The sequence below is a fragment of the Eretmochelys imbricata genome, chromosome 4 (genome assembly GCF_965152235.1).
Source record: "Eretmochelys imbricata isolate rEreImb1 chromosome 4, rEreImb1.hap1, whole genome shotgun sequence".
NCBI lineage: Eukaryota > Metazoa > Chordata > Testudines > Cheloniidae > Eretmochelys > Eretmochelys imbricata.
Genome location: NC_135575.1, coordinates 101,259,477 through 101,276,213, shown reverse-complemented (window position 1 = coordinate 101,276,213; position 16,737 = coordinate 101,259,477). Strand labels below are relative to the sequence as shown.

General features: G+C 42.3%; 1 protein-coding gene across 1 annotated transcript in view; it reads left to right on the top strand.

Moving 5' to 3' along the window:
- The window catches only part of WDR19 (WD repeat domain 19), an 84,397-nt gene that overhangs the window by 9,733 nt on the left and 57,927 nt on the right, over nt 1–16,737 (top strand). Inside the window, exons 4-9 of the mRNA XM_077814601.1 lie at nt 1,986–2,159; nt 8,064–8,134; nt 10,452–10,624; nt 10,715–10,829; nt 11,668–11,774; nt 12,260–12,382. Of these exons, the coding sequence (XP_077670727.1) occupies nt 1,986–2,159; nt 8,064–8,134; nt 10,452–10,624; nt 10,715–10,829; nt 11,668–11,774; nt 12,260–12,382 (763 nt within the window). The remainder of the gene's footprint in view (nt 1–1,985; nt 2,160–8,063; nt 8,135–10,451; nt 10,625–10,714; nt 10,830–11,667; nt 11,775–12,259; nt 12,383–16,737) is intronic.

The window sequence follows — 16,737 nt, the reverse complement described above, 5'->3', positions numbered from 1 at the left end:
ATCAACTTTGGACTTAACCATTTTGAATAATTTTGTATCATCTGCAAACTTTGCCACCTCACTGTTTACCCCCTTTTCCAGATCATTAATGAAAAAGTTGAACAGCACAGGTCCCTGTACCGACCCTTAGGGGACCCCTTCTTTTACATCTCTCTGTTGTGAAAACTGACCATTTATTCCTATTCTGCGTTTCCTATTTTTCAGCCAACTACTGATCCACAAGAGGACCGTCCTTCTTATTCCATGACACTTCGTTTGCTTAGAGCTTTTGATTTGGGACCTTGTCAAAAGCTTGTTGAAAGTCCAAGTACTCTATATCAAGGGTTCTCAAACTGGGGGTCGGGACCCCTCAGGGGTCACAAGATTCTTACATGGGGGTTTGCAGGCTGTCGGCCTCCACCCCAAACCCTGCTTTGCCTCCAGCATTTATAATGGTGTTAAATATATAAAGAGTGTTTTTAATTTATAAGGAGGGGTCAGACTCAGAGGCTTTCTATGTGAAAGGGGTCACTAGTACAAAAGTTTGAGAACCACTGCTCTATATCAACTGGATCACCCTTGTCCACGTGCTTGTTAACACCCTCAAAAAATTTTAGTAGATTGGTGAGACATGATTTCCCTTTACAAAAGCCATGTTGACACTTCATCAACATATTGTGTTTATCAGAGGAGTGAAGTTCTGGAATAGCCTTCCAAGGGAAGCAGTGGGGGCAAAAGACCTATCTGGCTTCAAGATTAAACTCAATAAGTTTATGTTGGAGATGGTATGATGGGATAACATGATTTTGGCAATTAATTGATCTTTAACTATTCATGGTAAATAGGCCCAGTGGCCTGTGATGGGATGTTAGATGTGGTGGGATCTGAATTACTACAGAGAATTCTTTCCTGGGTATCTGGCTGGTGAATCTTGCCCACATGCTCAGGGTTCAGCTGATCGCCATATTTGGGGTCGGGAAGGAATTTTCCTCCAGGGCAGATTGGAAGAGGCCCTGGGGGTTTTTCGCCTTCCTCTGTAGCATGGGGCACGGGTCACTTGCTGGAGGATTCTCTGCACCTTGAAGTCTTTAAACCGTGATTTGAGGACTTCAATAGCTCAGACATAGGTGAGAGGTTTATTGCAGGAGTGGGTGGGTGAGATTTGGTGGCCTGCATTGTGCAGGAGGTCAGACTAGATGATCATAATGGTCCCTTCTGACCTTAATATCTATGACTCTATCTATGAATCTATGTGTTTGTTGATTCATATTCAATTTGTGATCCACTATAACCCCCAGATCCTTTCAGCACTACTACTGCCTGGCCAATTATCCCGTTTTGTAGTTGTCCATTTGATTTTCCTTCCTAAGTGCAGTACTTTGCACTTATCTTTTTACTGAATTTCATCTTGTTGATTTCAGACCAATTCTCCAATTTGTGAAGTTCATTTTCAATCTAATCCTGTCCTCTAAGTGCTAGCAACCCCTCCCTGGTTGGTGTCATCTGCAGATTTTGTAAGCATATTCTCCACTCCATTATCCAAGTCATTAATGAAAATATTGACTTGTACCAGACCCAGCAGGGCTGGCCTTAGGGTTGGGTGGACTGGGCAACAGCCCAGGGATGCCGTTTTAAGGGGGTGTCTCCGGAGCTGGGTGCCTTTCCTTCCCCCACAGTTCTGCTCTGCTGCTGTCTGCATCCACTGCTGCTCCTGCCCTACTCCCCTTCCCTGCTTTGGAGCTGCCCCTAGCCAAGCTGCTCCCAGGAGCCTTCTGTCTGCTGTTTTCCAACAGTGAGGACCTCAATGAGGCGAGGAGACCTAGACACAGGTCCCACCAACAAATATTTTTATATCTGCTGTAGGAAGACTCAGTGCATTTCTCTTTCTTTCTTCAGCAATCTGACTTTCATCCTGTTCAGGAGTTTTTTCTCATATTGTGTTACTGTCTATGCAGCCAGGCTGCCCAGCCATCTCTCTCTCTCTTTAAATGTTGATTTTGCTGTAGGTATGGTGATGGCTACATCATGATTGGCTTCTCACGTGGGTGCTTTGTTGTTATTTCTACACACATTCGTGAGATTGGTCAAGAGATTTTTCAAGCTCGCAATCATAAGGATAACCTAACCAGCATTGCAATATCACAATCACTAAACAAAGCTGCATCATGTGGAGACAACTGGTAAGTTATCGTATTTGTTTATAAAATGTCTGAAATAGCAAGTGTCTTAAAGCAAACACTATTATTTATTTTCTTCATTGTTCTGACTTTTGATATCTTGTTTCTTTTTGCTTTTTTTTTTTTAATCTTTCTTTTTCTGGTGGGCTAATGTGATACTTGAATACAAAAGTTTTAGTGACATACTTTCATTACTGTGTGCTACAGATTAGATACAGAATTCCTGTTAGTAGTACTAGGAATTGTTCATCTAATCCACTTCATGTGCTATTGAGAAAATTTAACCCATTTATGGGATACTAAGGGTTGATCTGCACACCATTTTTGTAACAGTATAACGGTATATCTGTTTAGAAACCAACATAGCTAAAAGTGTGGATGCAATTATCCAGTATAAAGGTGTTTATAACAGTATACCTGAATTTACGGGAATAAGCTATATTGCTGTAAGGACTGTTATATCAACTGTATAAGTGGGCCCACACAAAGTGGGAGGTTGCACTATTTTTACTGTGTCTATTTTAAAACAAATATAGTGGTACAAACACTGTGTGTAGACAGTCCCTCCATTTGCTTGATGTCTAAACTTGACTCCTTTAGAACAAGGTAAAATGCATGCATCCTGCTCTGAAGCTAAGCAAACTTTGGCTTGGGCAAACCAGTACCTGGAACAGTTTCCAAAGGCTGGGTCCCTCCACTGAGAGACCATGCCACCATCCTTGAAGAGTTTTATCTCAGAAATAGACAAGAAGATAATCTCAATTTCTATGATGAGTATAATGTGAGAGTTGGATTTTCACACTGTGAACAACCAGACAGATTAATTGTTTGCATGTCTTTTATTATATATTTGTACAGCACCTAGCACAACGGAGTCCTGATTATTCATATTTATTATTTGTACTACAGTAGCACCTAAAGACCCTGACCCAGAGTTCTGGGTTGCATTATGTTTGGCATTGGACGGACGGACCCCAAAATGGTGGCCCCTTCTGGATGGAGTTTAGATTCTAACTAAGCTAATGATGGTTGGGGCCTCAGCAATGGCTACTGTAAGGCAAATAATAAACTAGACCTGCCATCCAGGTGGCACAAGGATATCAGTCTTTGGCAGAGAGCGCTTCCTTGATCAATGTATTGAAACCAGAGTGGTAATGCATGCCATTCACATTATGCAAGAACTGAAGGGCACAGTAGTTGGAATCCAAAGAGACAGCACTATTGCATCAACCACCTGAGGGTAGAAAGAGCTGAATACTAAGCTCTTAAGTCTTTCAACTTTAGATCACTAGTTTAAATCCATCCCACTTTCATATTCAGTTGTTTCCACATGGTGATTATTCAGTAGCTTAATGAAAATGAGTCCAGTCTCTAGTAGGTGAGGGTCTGACTCACCAAAACCACCACCACATTTGTTACTAATTGGAACCCTTACTGGCAATCTCAGCAGAAAGGCCAGGGTTTGAATGGATATGGAGACTGAATGTGATCCCCCTCATTCTTCTTTGAGTGCCTGTCTATATATATTGCACTGTTGATACGTATACATCCCAGGTTTCAGAGTAACAGCCGTGTTAGTCTGTATTCGCAAAAAGAAAAGGAGTACCTGTGGCACCTTGGAGACTAACCAATTTATTTGAGCATGAGCTTTCGTGAGCTACAGCTCACTTCATCGGATGCATACTGTGGAAACTGCAGAAGACATTATATACACACAGAGACCATGAAACAATACCTCCTCCCACCCCACTGTCCTGCTGGTAATAGCTTATCTAAAGTGATCATCAAGTTGGGCCATTTCCAGCACAAATCCAGGTTTTCTCACCCTCCGCCCCCACACACAAGTGAGTTTGTGTGTGTGGGGGCGGAGGGTGAGAAAACCTGGATTTGTGCTGGAAATGGCCCAACTTGATGATCACTTTAGATAAGCTATTACCAGCAGGACAGTGGGGTGGGAGGAGGTATTGTTTCATGATCTCTGTGTGTATATAATGTCTTCTGCAGTTTCCACAGTATGCATCCGATGAAGTGAGCTGTAGCTCACGAAAGCTCATGCTCAAATAAATTGGTTAGTCTCTAAGGTGCCACAGGTACACCTTTTCTTTATACATCCCAGGCACTCAAGATTGGAGTGTTTTTGGCCAGCAGTGTCCATTGGGGCTGCACAGATGCTGTGAATGTCATTATGCTCACATACTAAAGGCATTACGGGTTTTGCAGGCCTCAGTGCCACTCAGTTCATCATTGCCCATATCTGTGAGATATAGCTCCTTAGTGTCTTAACACAATTTTCAACAACTTTTTGTGGATTGTTGTCTATATTAGTGTTAGTTAGGATAGTTTGCCTGTTGGCAAGGTTTGGTGGTTTACTTCCTTGTTTTCTTTTCATTTTCTCTTTTATTAGGAGCTTCTTCCTAATACTAAGGCTTAGGTCTTATCTGAAGTTGCCTGGCTTTATGTATTGCTCCTCTCTGTATTGTGAGGTGCCATTATAAGTTAATGATGGATATCCCAGATGCGTTTTTTGGATGGAGAAGGTCATATCCCTGATAAATGCAAGTCCTTTTTCTAAAAGAACTTGAAGGCAAGAGAGGCACTCCTTAAGCTGTTCGTATTTGACTGCTCTATGCAGCCTGCGTCTGATCCAGGGTGAGGAGAGCCCCTTTTCCCCAGGCAGGTTTGATTTCAGTCCAGCCCATATGAGTTCCAATTACACTAGTTTGTGGGCCCCAACTTCTAAGACTGTCCCAACTATGGAAGTGGGTAGGACTGGAAAGGTCAGAACCTTGGAGAAAAAGGAGCATTACTCCTTTGGGAAGAGCAGGGGCAGATCCCTGCTGGGAATTCCTAGTAAAAAGAGCTCCAAGTTCCCTTTCCACTCCCAATCTAAAGAGACTCCTTTGTCTGAGTGGAATACCTCTGGAACTCTGAGGGAGTAAGTTACCAAAACTCTGGCACCGTCTCAGGAATCAAAACTAGCTGCCTCTGAGACCAGAGCATCAGGGGCTACTTCAAAACCAAGTGCTCCGCCATCAACTGTTGCAGCACCAACCCTTTTTGATACCGGTCTCTTTGGTACTGTTTCCTTCGACAATGAGTACTTCAGCACTGGACACATCAGCATAATCCACCTTGGTGCTATCCATCGCCACACTGAGATTACGGCACCACCTTTCTCCATAGTGAAGAAGCATGCTGTATCAAAGGATATTCATGTCCTCATGAGCCAGAATCTCCATTGCTCTACACAGAGCTAAATTTCCTCACCAGAATGACTGGTGGTCATTCAGTGCAGACTGGGTGGTCTGCTCAGTGCAGGTTAACATTGTAACCTAGCACACTAGCTTCAGCAGCCTCCCCCTTAGAAGTAGAGTGCTCTTGCTTCTCATCAAATTCCCAGCACAGCAGGGAGGGATCCCCTACATATTCACCAAGGACCCCCTCATTTGATCCTTATGCCTCTGAAAGAGAGTCAAGTGCTTCATTCATGGCTATATCATATAGGGGGTATGTGAATAGACATATGCCCTGGTCCCCTTCTCCTGGCCCCCAGGACCTTTTCCATGTAACATTCCATTATGGCCCTGTTAGAACTCCTGACGTCCTCATCATATGAGGCACCACCCTTCTGCTCCACCATCCAGAGTAAAACCTCCTTTCCTGCACCTCCCCAGGGACCTAGGATTTCTCAGCTTGCAGTCCATGATGTTTGTAGGACCTTTTTTGGAAAGGTCCAGATCTTTCAGAGTTTCTACAAGATAGTATTTGCTGACAGAATGAAGGGTCAAGTGATATAAGCTTGGAGTATCCAAATGGATGTTGGGCTATATCAGGGTCTGTAATGAGCTAGCTAGTTTATATCCTCCTGCTGAGATTAGGGCTCTTTCTAAAGGGCCCAGGCAGCCTCTGCAGCTTCTTTGCAAACTATACCCATTCCAGACATCTTCAGGGCAGCTACTTGGGGTTCAGTTCATACTTATACAGTTCATACTTCCATTCCCTTGTGGAAGCATTGAAATCTGATGCTTCTTTTGGCAGAACAGTGCTGCAATCTTTAAGTATACTCCAAGCACCCACTTCCTTACATTAGGTTACTGCTTGTGAGCCACCAAAAGTGGAATATATGTAGACAAGCACTCGAAGAAAGAAAAGTTACTTACAATAAATGGCGTTCTTTGACATATGTTGTCCATATATATTCTACAACCCTCCTTCCTTCCCTGCTACTATGGAATCCTATAACACCTAGGTGGTGGCAAAGGAACTAAGTGGCAGTTGGGCACACACTGCCCATTATGCCCTCAGTCCTGGAGCATGTGGACACTTCAGGAACATGTGTGGCCCCAGAAGATACAGCTGGCAAAAAGATCCAATCTCAACCACATGGGGTACATGCTCACCAAGAGTAGAATATATATATGGACAGTACATCTTGAAGGATTCCAGTTACTGTAAAGTAATTTACTTAGGGATAATCCCTCCAGAATAGGGTTGAGGCAAGTGATGCAGCAGGGTAGGAAAGTTCCACAGTGCAGTAGCAGCACAAAGACTTCATGCTCCTGTGTTCTGAATCTAGCAACTTTTAACTGATGTTAGTGTTTGTGGTCCAGGGACCAGTTGCTTAGGTCCATGATTCAGTGTTAGCCCATCGGGTGCTTCTATGTGTGTGCATGAGTGTATCTTTACAGAGCCACATGAGAAAGGGTAGTGTTATTTTTCCCATCCTTAAAGTCCTGAATGGAAAACTCCTCTTCCGCTTCTCAATATTTTTGTCCCATGAGAGGATGGATCATTCTCCCAGTGTCCAGGAAGAGCGCTCTATGATCATAATCATGCATCCATATAAGTAACATGATGTCTGTGCAACCAGCCTCAGTATTCAGTGCAGAAACTAAAATGCATACAAGGAGTCAGACACATTTGATTTTGGGAAATGATTTCAGTTTAATATTTCTCTAAATTAATTTTTACTTGGCTTCCTATATATACTAAAGTATATAACGTCTAGGTCAGAGGTGGGCAAACTATGGCCTGCGGGCCACAGGGACCATCCTGCCCGGCCTCTGAGCTTCCGGCCGGGGAGGCTAGCCTCCCGCCCCTCCCCTGCTGTTCCCCCTCCCCCGCAGCCTTAGTGTGCTGCGCTGCCAGCGCTCTGGCCCGCTGCTCCTGCCAGGCCATGGGGCAGCGTGGCTGGCTCCAGCATAGTAAGGGGGTGGGGAGCAGAGGGTGCCGGGGGGCACACAGGGGGCAGTTGGATGGGGCAGAGGTTCTGGGTGGAGGCGGTCGGGGAACGGGGGGGCTGGATAGGCGTGGGAGTCCCGGGCGGCCTGTCAGGGGGTGGGGGTGTGGATATGGGGTTGGGGCAGTCAGGGGACAGGGAGCAGGTGGGGTTGGATGGGTCAGGAATTCTGGGGGGGGCAGTCAGGGGACAGGGAGTGGTTGGATTGGGCGGACGTTTGGGGGGGCGGTGGGGATGGGGAACAGGGGGGGTTGGATAAGGGTGGGGTCCGGGGGGGGCGGTCAGGGGACAAGGAGCTGAGGGGTTGGATTGGTTTGGGGATTCTGAGGGGGGCAGTCAGGGTGCAGGAAGTGAGTGAGGGGGCGGATAGGGGGCGGGGGCCAGGCTGTTTGGGGAGGCACAGCCTTCCCTACCTGGCTCGCCATATAGTTTTGCAATCCTGATGTGGCCCTCGGGCCAGAAAGTTTGCTCACCCCTGGTCTAGGTTGACAGTGTCTGTTTTTCAAAAACTACATATTTGGGGAACCTAAAGCACTTGGCATTCTCCCTTTAATATTTTTTTTTCTCCATAATGAACTTCTCTTTCTTCATTAACTACTTTCAGTTCATGATGGTTAGGATGGTAGTTCTAGTAAAGGTAGTGACTGTTTGTTTATATTTTGTTTTAGCATTAAGATTCATGACCTGTCAGAACTGAAAGAAATGTATGCTATAATAAACCTGGATGATGAAAATAAAGGTATGATAAAGTTTCCAAAGCTGATAGATATTTTGGCAAATCATGTAAAACAGAATTTTGTTTACATTAACATGTTTACAGGGAGGAATGTACAGAGAAGAATATTTATTGAAAAGCTGTCTAAATATAGACTATTGTAAACTCCCTCCTTTCCAATGTGTATGTATTATGAGATGGTCTATTTGCCAAACTGGGTATTTAACATAGCTTTTGCGGGCGGAGGTTTGGTGTTTTTTTTTAACAAAACACATAGATCTTGTTTTTCAAAACAGTTGATTGTCCAGTATTTTTGAATCTGTAACATAGTATATTCAAATTACTAAAATAATAATGTGTTTATTTTTTCCCGTTTTGCTTTTCTGAGAGGCATGTTCTTGTGCTAAGAGTATGTATATCTCTGGAGCAGGAGTCCCTCCCACTGTTACCTCCTATTTCAATATTGGATTCATTTATTGTGAATTTCGATAAAATTCACTCTGAAACTAAGACCAAATTAGCGGGTTATGGTCTGTGATGATAAACTATTTCTGTTCCATTCTACATAGGTTTTTATACTTAAGTACAAAGGGTGTGAAAAAATTAGGGCTGTCAAGCAATTAAAAAAATTAATTGTGCGATTAATCACACTGTTAAACAATAATAGAGTCCCATTTATTTAAATATTTTTGGATGTTTTCTACATTTTCAAATATATTGATTTCAATTACAACACAATACAAAGGGTACAGTACTCATATTATTTTTGATTACAAATATTTGCACTGTAAAAAAACAAAAGAGATAGTATATTTCAATTCACCTCATACAAATACTGTAGTGCAATCTCTTTTATCATGAAAGTTGAACTTACAAATGTAGAATTATGTACAAAAAAAAAACTGCATTCAAAAATAAAACAATGTAAAACTTTAGAACCTACAGGTCCACTCAGTCCTACTTCAGCCAATCGCTCAGACAAACAAGTTTGGTTATAATTTGCAGGAGATAATGCTGCTCATGTCTTGTTTACAGTGTCACCTGAAAGTGAGAACAGGCATTCGCATGGCATTGTTGTAGCCGGCATTGCAAGATATTTACGTTCCAGATGTGCTAAAGATTCATATGTCCCTTCATGCTTCAACCACCATTCCAGAAGACATGCGTCCATGCTGATGACTGGTTCTGCTCGATAATGATCCGAAGCAGAGCAGACTGACACGTGTTCATTTTCATCATCTGAGTCAGATGCCACCAGCAGAAGGTTGATTTTCTTTTTTGGTGGTTTGGGTTCTGTAGTTTCCGCATCAGAGTGTTGGTCCTTTAAGACATCTGAAAGCATCTACACACCCTGTCCCTCTCAGATTTTGGAAGGCACTTCAGATTCTTAATCCTTGGGTTGAGTGCTGTATCTGTCCTTACAAATCTCACATTGGTACCTTCGTTGCATTTTGTCAAATCTGCTGTGAAAGTGTTCTTAAAATGAACATGTGCTGGGTCATCATCCAAGGCTGCTACAACATGAAATACATGGCAGAATGTGGGTAAAACAGAACAGCAGACATACAATTCTCCCCCAAGGAGTTCAGTCACAAATTTAATTAAACACATTTTTTTAACGAGTGTCATCAGCATGGAAGCATGTCCTCTGGAATGGTGGCCAAAGCATGAAGGGGCATATCTGGCATGTAAATACCTTGCAATGCTGGCTACAAAAGTGCCATGGAAATACCTGTTCTCACGTTGTGGTGACGTTGTAAATAAGAAGAGGGAAGCATTATCTCCTGTAAATGTAAACAGACTTGTTTGTCTTAGTGATTGGCTGAACAAGAAGTAGAATTGAGTGGACTTGTAGGCTCTGAAGTTTTACATTGTTTTGTTTTTGTGTGCAGTTATGTAACAACAACAAAAAATCTACATTTGTAAGTTGCACTTTCATGACACTACTTTATATGAGGTGAATTGAAAAATACTATTTATTTTGCTTATTTTTTACAGTGCAAATATTTGTAATCAAGAATAATATACACTTTGATTTCAGTTACAAGACAGAATACAATATATATGAAAATGTAGAAAAACATCCAAAATATTTAATAAATTTCAATTGGTATTCTATTGTTTAACAGTGTGATTAAAACTGCGATTAATTGCGATTAATTTTTTTTTAGTTAATTGCATGAGTTAACTGCGATTAATCAACAGCCCTAGAAAAAATATTCTTAAGTAATGAAACTTCGACATGGTCACATTTTTTAAAAACAATAGAATTGTTTGTGGGTTTCACTGACAACCAAGTAGCTATTTTTGTTGTTGTAGTAAAAGCTTGTCAATATTTTAGGTCTAGATCACCTGGCTTGGACAGATGATGGACAGTTGTTGGCAGTGTCTACACAAAGAGGCTCACTTCATGTCTTCTTGACAAAGCTTCCAATCCTTGGAGATGCTTGCGGCACACGGATTGCGTACCTCACTTCTCTTCTTGAAGTTACTGTGGCCAATCATGTTGAAGGAGTATGCTAGCCTATTAATTTTTCACTTAATTTAGGTGTAACTTTTAAATAAGTAATAACAATGAGAAAATTTGGTATGATTTTCTCATAGGAGCTACCAATCACAGTTTCTGTTGAAGTGGAGCCAAACTTTGTTGCTGTAGGTCTTTATCATTTGGCTGTAGGAATGAATAATCGTGCTTGGTTTTATGTACTTGGAGAGAATAGTAAGTATGACTGTAGTTCTCTTATCTTAAAGTATCATATCAACCATTATCTGCAAAATATATGTCCATTTTATAAAATAGGTGTTTTGTTTAACTCTTCTAATATCCTACTTAGTGCAAGGTGTTGTTATTGTATAATCTCATGGGACACCAAAATTCAGGACTGCACATTGGATTCCCAGAATTTGGATTAGTACAAACAAGACATTGTGGAGGCAATTAGAACAAAAATTCAGGGTTCCCAGGATTGGATGAAGCCTTTTATTCTTTATGTCATCAGGTCAAACGCAGCTCATGCTGCCTGAAAGTCACTTCCAGATGAAGGTTGTTTGGCTTATGTAAAATTAGTTAATGGTCTCAGTTGATATTGGCAGTCCTAACAGAGAGGCTGAGGCTAAACTATTCTCAAATTCCTAGCGGTGTTCCCTCCAGAGTTTAGATGGATTGGTGGGGCAGAGTGGAAAAGTTTGTGCTATACCTGTTTTTTTAGGCAACAGACTTAAGTCTCGGTACTTGTCAATCCAACATCTTTTATGAATAAAAAGATTACTCTAAAGGGAAAAAGGTCCAGCATAGATGGATTAACTGTAGGTTAGTGAGGTTTTGTTGGGGAAAGAGGGTCCCTTTTAACCCTTAGTAACATAAGGATGCAACTGCTGTCTCATAGTCTCCCATGTTTCTGTCAAGAGTTCCTCCTACTTCTCCACATTTTACTCCCCTGCCTATAATAATTAGATTATTATGAATTACTCAGGTAGGTAGGAAGAACGCAAAATGGACCATGCACAATTTCTTTTTTTTTTTTTTTTGCCCCTTCCCTTCCCCTTAAATTCTGTAGGTGTAAAAAAGCTTAAAGACATGGAGTATCTGGGGACAGTAACCAGTATATGTCTTAATTCTGACTATGCTGCTGCACTCTTTGAGGGTAAAGTCCAGTTGCATATGGTAAGTATACATAAGATTTTGAACTCTGAAAGGCCAGCTGAACTGAGGTGGCAATAGACTGAGGAAGAAATTGTGAGTCCTAATGATAGCAAAATTGGTCTGAGTGGAAGTTAGGTGCTGAGTGGGTGAGGAGATGTAACTAACTGAGGTAGAGTTTAAAACCTTCCAAAAAAGTATTTTAGTAGCAAACATGAGAACAACAACTGAGTTACAGGTGGCTTGCAGAAGTGTACATTCTGTCTTGAAGTGGCAGTGGATGAGAAGAAAGTGCTAGCTTATGAGGTGTTTAACAAGCTTTCTTTGGAAGCTCTGTATGAGGTCTTAGGGGAGCAGCTAGTGGTTTATAAGTGGTACATATGAAAGGGCAAATCTGAGCTAGTTATAACAACTAAGGTAATGCCTTAGTGTCAGTTTCATACAGACAAAATTCATTAATATCTCACTAGTGGTGGTGATTTTAGTTTTGCTTATTCCTTATACTTTAGATAGAAGGTGAAGGTTTGGATGCTCTGGAAGAACGAGAGACTCGACTTTTCCCAGCGGTGGATGATAAATGTCGAATCTTGTGCCATGCTCTTACTGGTGATTTCCTCATCTATGGTACAGATGTAAGTATATTACTTGTTTCAAATTCTTCTTAGATTCAATAAGTTTCTGGTTTTGATTACTTGGACTATTTCTCTTCATACAATAGGCATAAAGTGTATGGTTCTGCTATGCAATGTACCAAGACTTACTTTGTATGCAAGCTATATTTTAGGCAAACGGAGACAAAATTTTAGCCAGCTTCCTTAATTATTTAGGTCTGTGTGTGATGCAGTTGCACTGGCACATTACAATGGTTCAGTTGGTTTTGGTTGATGGTTCAGTTGGTTTTGGCTCAGCTTCGTAACTTAAGGCCAAGTCCTGCTTTCATTGAAGTCATTGTCAAAACTGCTATTGAATTTATTATTATTACACTGGTGCCCAGGGGTATCTATCAAGGATTAGGTCTCCATTGTGCTAGGAGCCTTACAACTTGCAGGAAGAAGATAACCTAGATTATGAGGAACTATTATGTGACAACTGCATAGGAGTATCATCCACCACATGCCGTCTCCTTTACAAACATAAAGGCACAGTTTCTGCCTCCAACAGCTCACAGTCTAAAAAGATACACAGAGTGGAGGGATTAACAGGTGCCCTCTGGGGCACCTGGCATTGGCCACTGTCAGAAGACAGGATACTGGGCTAGATGGACCTTTGTTATGTTCTTATGTTACCACAGTAATGATTAGCCACATCCTAACCTATACAATTATTTTTAGTTTGTTTGGCTTTCTTTATAAATTGTCTGTATATCTAGAGTTGCCCCTCAACCTTGCATTATTAATGAGAGAGTTTCTTGTAGACATTGCTTTAGAAGTGTGTCTTCACGATGTGTTACCCCCAAAAATCAGACTCCCTGCAGTGGCTTGCCTATATCAGTAAATCAGTTCTCAATTTGTCTGGTTTTGGTAGGTGAAAGGAGGTGAGCCACCCTAAAGGAATTGCCAAGATTTTACCAGAGGTTTTTCCCCTCTGACCTTTGGAAAACTCCCCAGAACAGGCTAACTCTGTTGACCTTTGGGAGTACACAGATACAGCTATCCACTCAAAGGATTGACACTCAGGTGTAAGTTTTGAAAACAAAAATATTCTTTATTTAATGTATCAATGTTCTCTGATACAATAAATCTTAAAAGCATATATAAACAAAACAAAACACAAATTCTGTTAGCAAAAGTATACACATCAAAGTACCCAATACTGTAGTACCATCCAACTGGAAATATATTTAAGTGGTTACATTCTACATGCAGTGATCAGTCACATGTAGGATGCTGAAAGCAAGTTCTTACTTAAATATTAAAACTGTATACATAGTAACAAACATACATACACAAACATCCAACTTTATTATCTCAGGCATACAGATTCATATATCCTATTTTCTCCTTATACTATGGTCGTCATGCTTACTTTTCCGCAGTCTTCTTTCCCTCAGATCCATCAAATGGTCCTTCTGTTCTGTCATAGCTACTTCTTAGCTGCTGCTGCTGTCTTTGCTTCTCTGCTACTGACTCTGTAACCCACACACCTCCTGGGTGTGGTGTTTTGTCCCATCTAGTGGCACCAAGGTCTCTTAGAGAGAGAGATAAAATGAGTCTGCTCTACAGCCTTAGCTAACAGCTAGTTCGCTTTTAGCTCATTCAGTAGAGGCTCATGCACTAAGCTCCCAGGTTCTATCCCTTCTGTCGACTTTACACCTCTGCGTGATTGCTTGGTCTGCCACAACAGCTCCCTAGCCCTGTTCTTCCCTTCTTTAGTGATTTCAGCTCTCTTCCTGCTTCTTCTGACTTCTCCTGCTGACAAACTCTCTTCCTTCTGCTCTCTCATTCCAATGTCTCTGACAATGACCAACACACACACTCAAGCATCTCAGCTTTCTGCCTTATACACGCTTTTTGGCCTATTCTGATTGGTTACTTCCTCAGTCCTTCTTGTTAGCATACCTATCCTCCATTCATCTTTAAGCCTACTCTGATTGGTCTGTTCTTATAACCCAATCACAGCTGCTAAATGCATCTATCAATCAACGCTGGATGTGGTTGAAAACCTTTGCCATGCTCAACTGACCCCTCCCTTCAAGTTTTGTAGTGACCTTTATCTCACCGCAGCCTGCCAGTTTGCTATAGGCCAAATTGGTCCAAGGCCACCATTTACTCTGGCTGTGATTACCTGTTACCACCATCTTGTTGTCCCTGGCTGTAACCACTTAAAACTGCCTTTCTTAGTTATTAAACCCTTATAACTATGACCACTTATACATTTATATGCATCTTAACATTAGGATTCACTGTTACCTCTCCAATTTTTACTAATTTAAATAAGTTTAATTTTGATTTCTCCCTTGCTTCAGCTAGTGATGGCAGGGCAATGTTCTTAATGCTGTATTCCTTACTGTAGTACGGTAGGCACTCACCGCCATGGCGTCTCCTGCTGTTGTCTGGGAATTAGCTCAGTTCCAGCCTCGGAGTGCCTCCTGCAGGCTGGTGTCTTTCTACCGGTGCCTGCTTCATCCTGCTCTCCACCACTTATCGCACTTCAGCCCCCGTGTTCCTCCCAGACTCCGGTGCCCCGTACCTTGGGGTGCTGCCCCTCAGCAGTGCCCCCACACTCTGGGTCTCCCCTCCCCAGGGAATCCCAATCCCCTCATCCCACCTTGCCTCAGTGACCCACTGCCAGTCCTCATCTAGCCCCTTTCCTCAGGGCAAACTGCAGTCTGAAGTGGCCACTCATCAGCAAGGGGGTTTGGACCTGCTGCCTTTCCAGCCCCAGCTGCCTCCCTGCAGCCCTAGTACCTCCCCTGCCCTTTAGTAAGGCCTCATCCTGGGGACTCACCAGGCCAGAGCTCCTCAGCTCTGCCTGCCTTTCCCCAGCCCTGCTCTGCCTCAGGTACCCTGCTTGATCTCCCAGGCAACCTGGTCCTCTCTGCTCCTCAGCTGGAGCAAGAGTGTCCTCTCACTCCCTCAGTCTGCCCTTTTATCAGGGTCAGCTGGACCCTAATTGGGTGTGGCCACCCAACCAGCCTCCCTTGGCTGCTTTTAACCCCTTCTTAACTGGAGTGGAGTGACTGCCCCACTACACTTACACAGAATAGAGCAGCTGAAAAATCTCTTTTATCAGAGGGATTTGAATTAAGAGAGGGTGGTGGCTTTGAGGACAAGCTCATGAAATGCATTTAATATGTTGGGAGTGATGGGAAATGGAGTTTTGAGAAAGTTCTGAGTGGACATACAGTGTGTGAAGGCTGACATCATTGGTGGACGGTAAGGAACGGAAGAAGCACCTTTGAAAAATGAATGAAGTGATAAACAGCCACACATCATTATCTGGGCTGGCATCAGGTATATGAAAACCAAAGGATGTGTTGGCACAACCCACAACTTCCTCACAATTTTTAATGTAAGTTTTTGAGCAGAAGTCTAGAAACTAGAATAACCAAGATGATCAGGCAGAGAGATGAGAGAAATTACAAGCAGTAGAAAGAAAAATTGTCTGGCAGTTGTATGAATTGTTTTCTTTAGAAGATTATTCTGGGCTCATCAAGAATGAGTAGATTTGGATTTTTATCCACTGGTATTTTTTAATGTATGTACTATACTCTTGCTGTGTGGCTGTAGCTCATCATCATAATAGCAGATGTTGTGCATCTGGGGTTAAACTTCATTTCAGACTAGCAGCCAGCACAGAGATGATATACTTGTCTTCCAAGAAGAAGTCTTAACCATATAACTAACTAGAACTCATATGGAACGGGTCCCATATGAGGAGAGATTAAAGAGGCTAGGACTTTTCAGCTTGGAAAAGAGGAGACTAAGGGGGGGATGTGATAGAGTTATATAAAATCATAAGTGGTGTAGAGAAAGTAAATAAGGAAAAGTTTATTTACTTGTTCCTATAATATAAGAACTGGGGGCCACCAAATAGAATTAATGGGCAGCAGGTTTAAAACAATTTAAAGGAAGTTCTTCTTCACACAGCCCACAGTCAACCTGTGAAACTCCTTTCCTGAGGAGGCTGTGAAGGCTAGGACTATAACAGGGTTTAAAAGAGAACTGGATAAATTCATGGAGGTTCAGTCCGTTAATGGCTATTAGCCAGGATGGGTAAGGAATGGTATCCCTACCCTCTGTTTGTCAGGGGTGGAGATGGATGACAGGAGAGAGATGACTTGATCATTACCTGTTAGGTTCACTCCCTCTGGGACACCTGGTATTGGCCACTGTTGTTAGACAGGATACTGGGCTGGATGGACCTTTGGTCTGACCCAGTAGGGCCATTCTTATGTTCTCATGTAGAATATGCACTCTTTCAGAAACCTCTTTTTTTTCTTTCCTCAAATCTTACCTGCTGGTTCAAAAATCCTGGTGTCAACCAC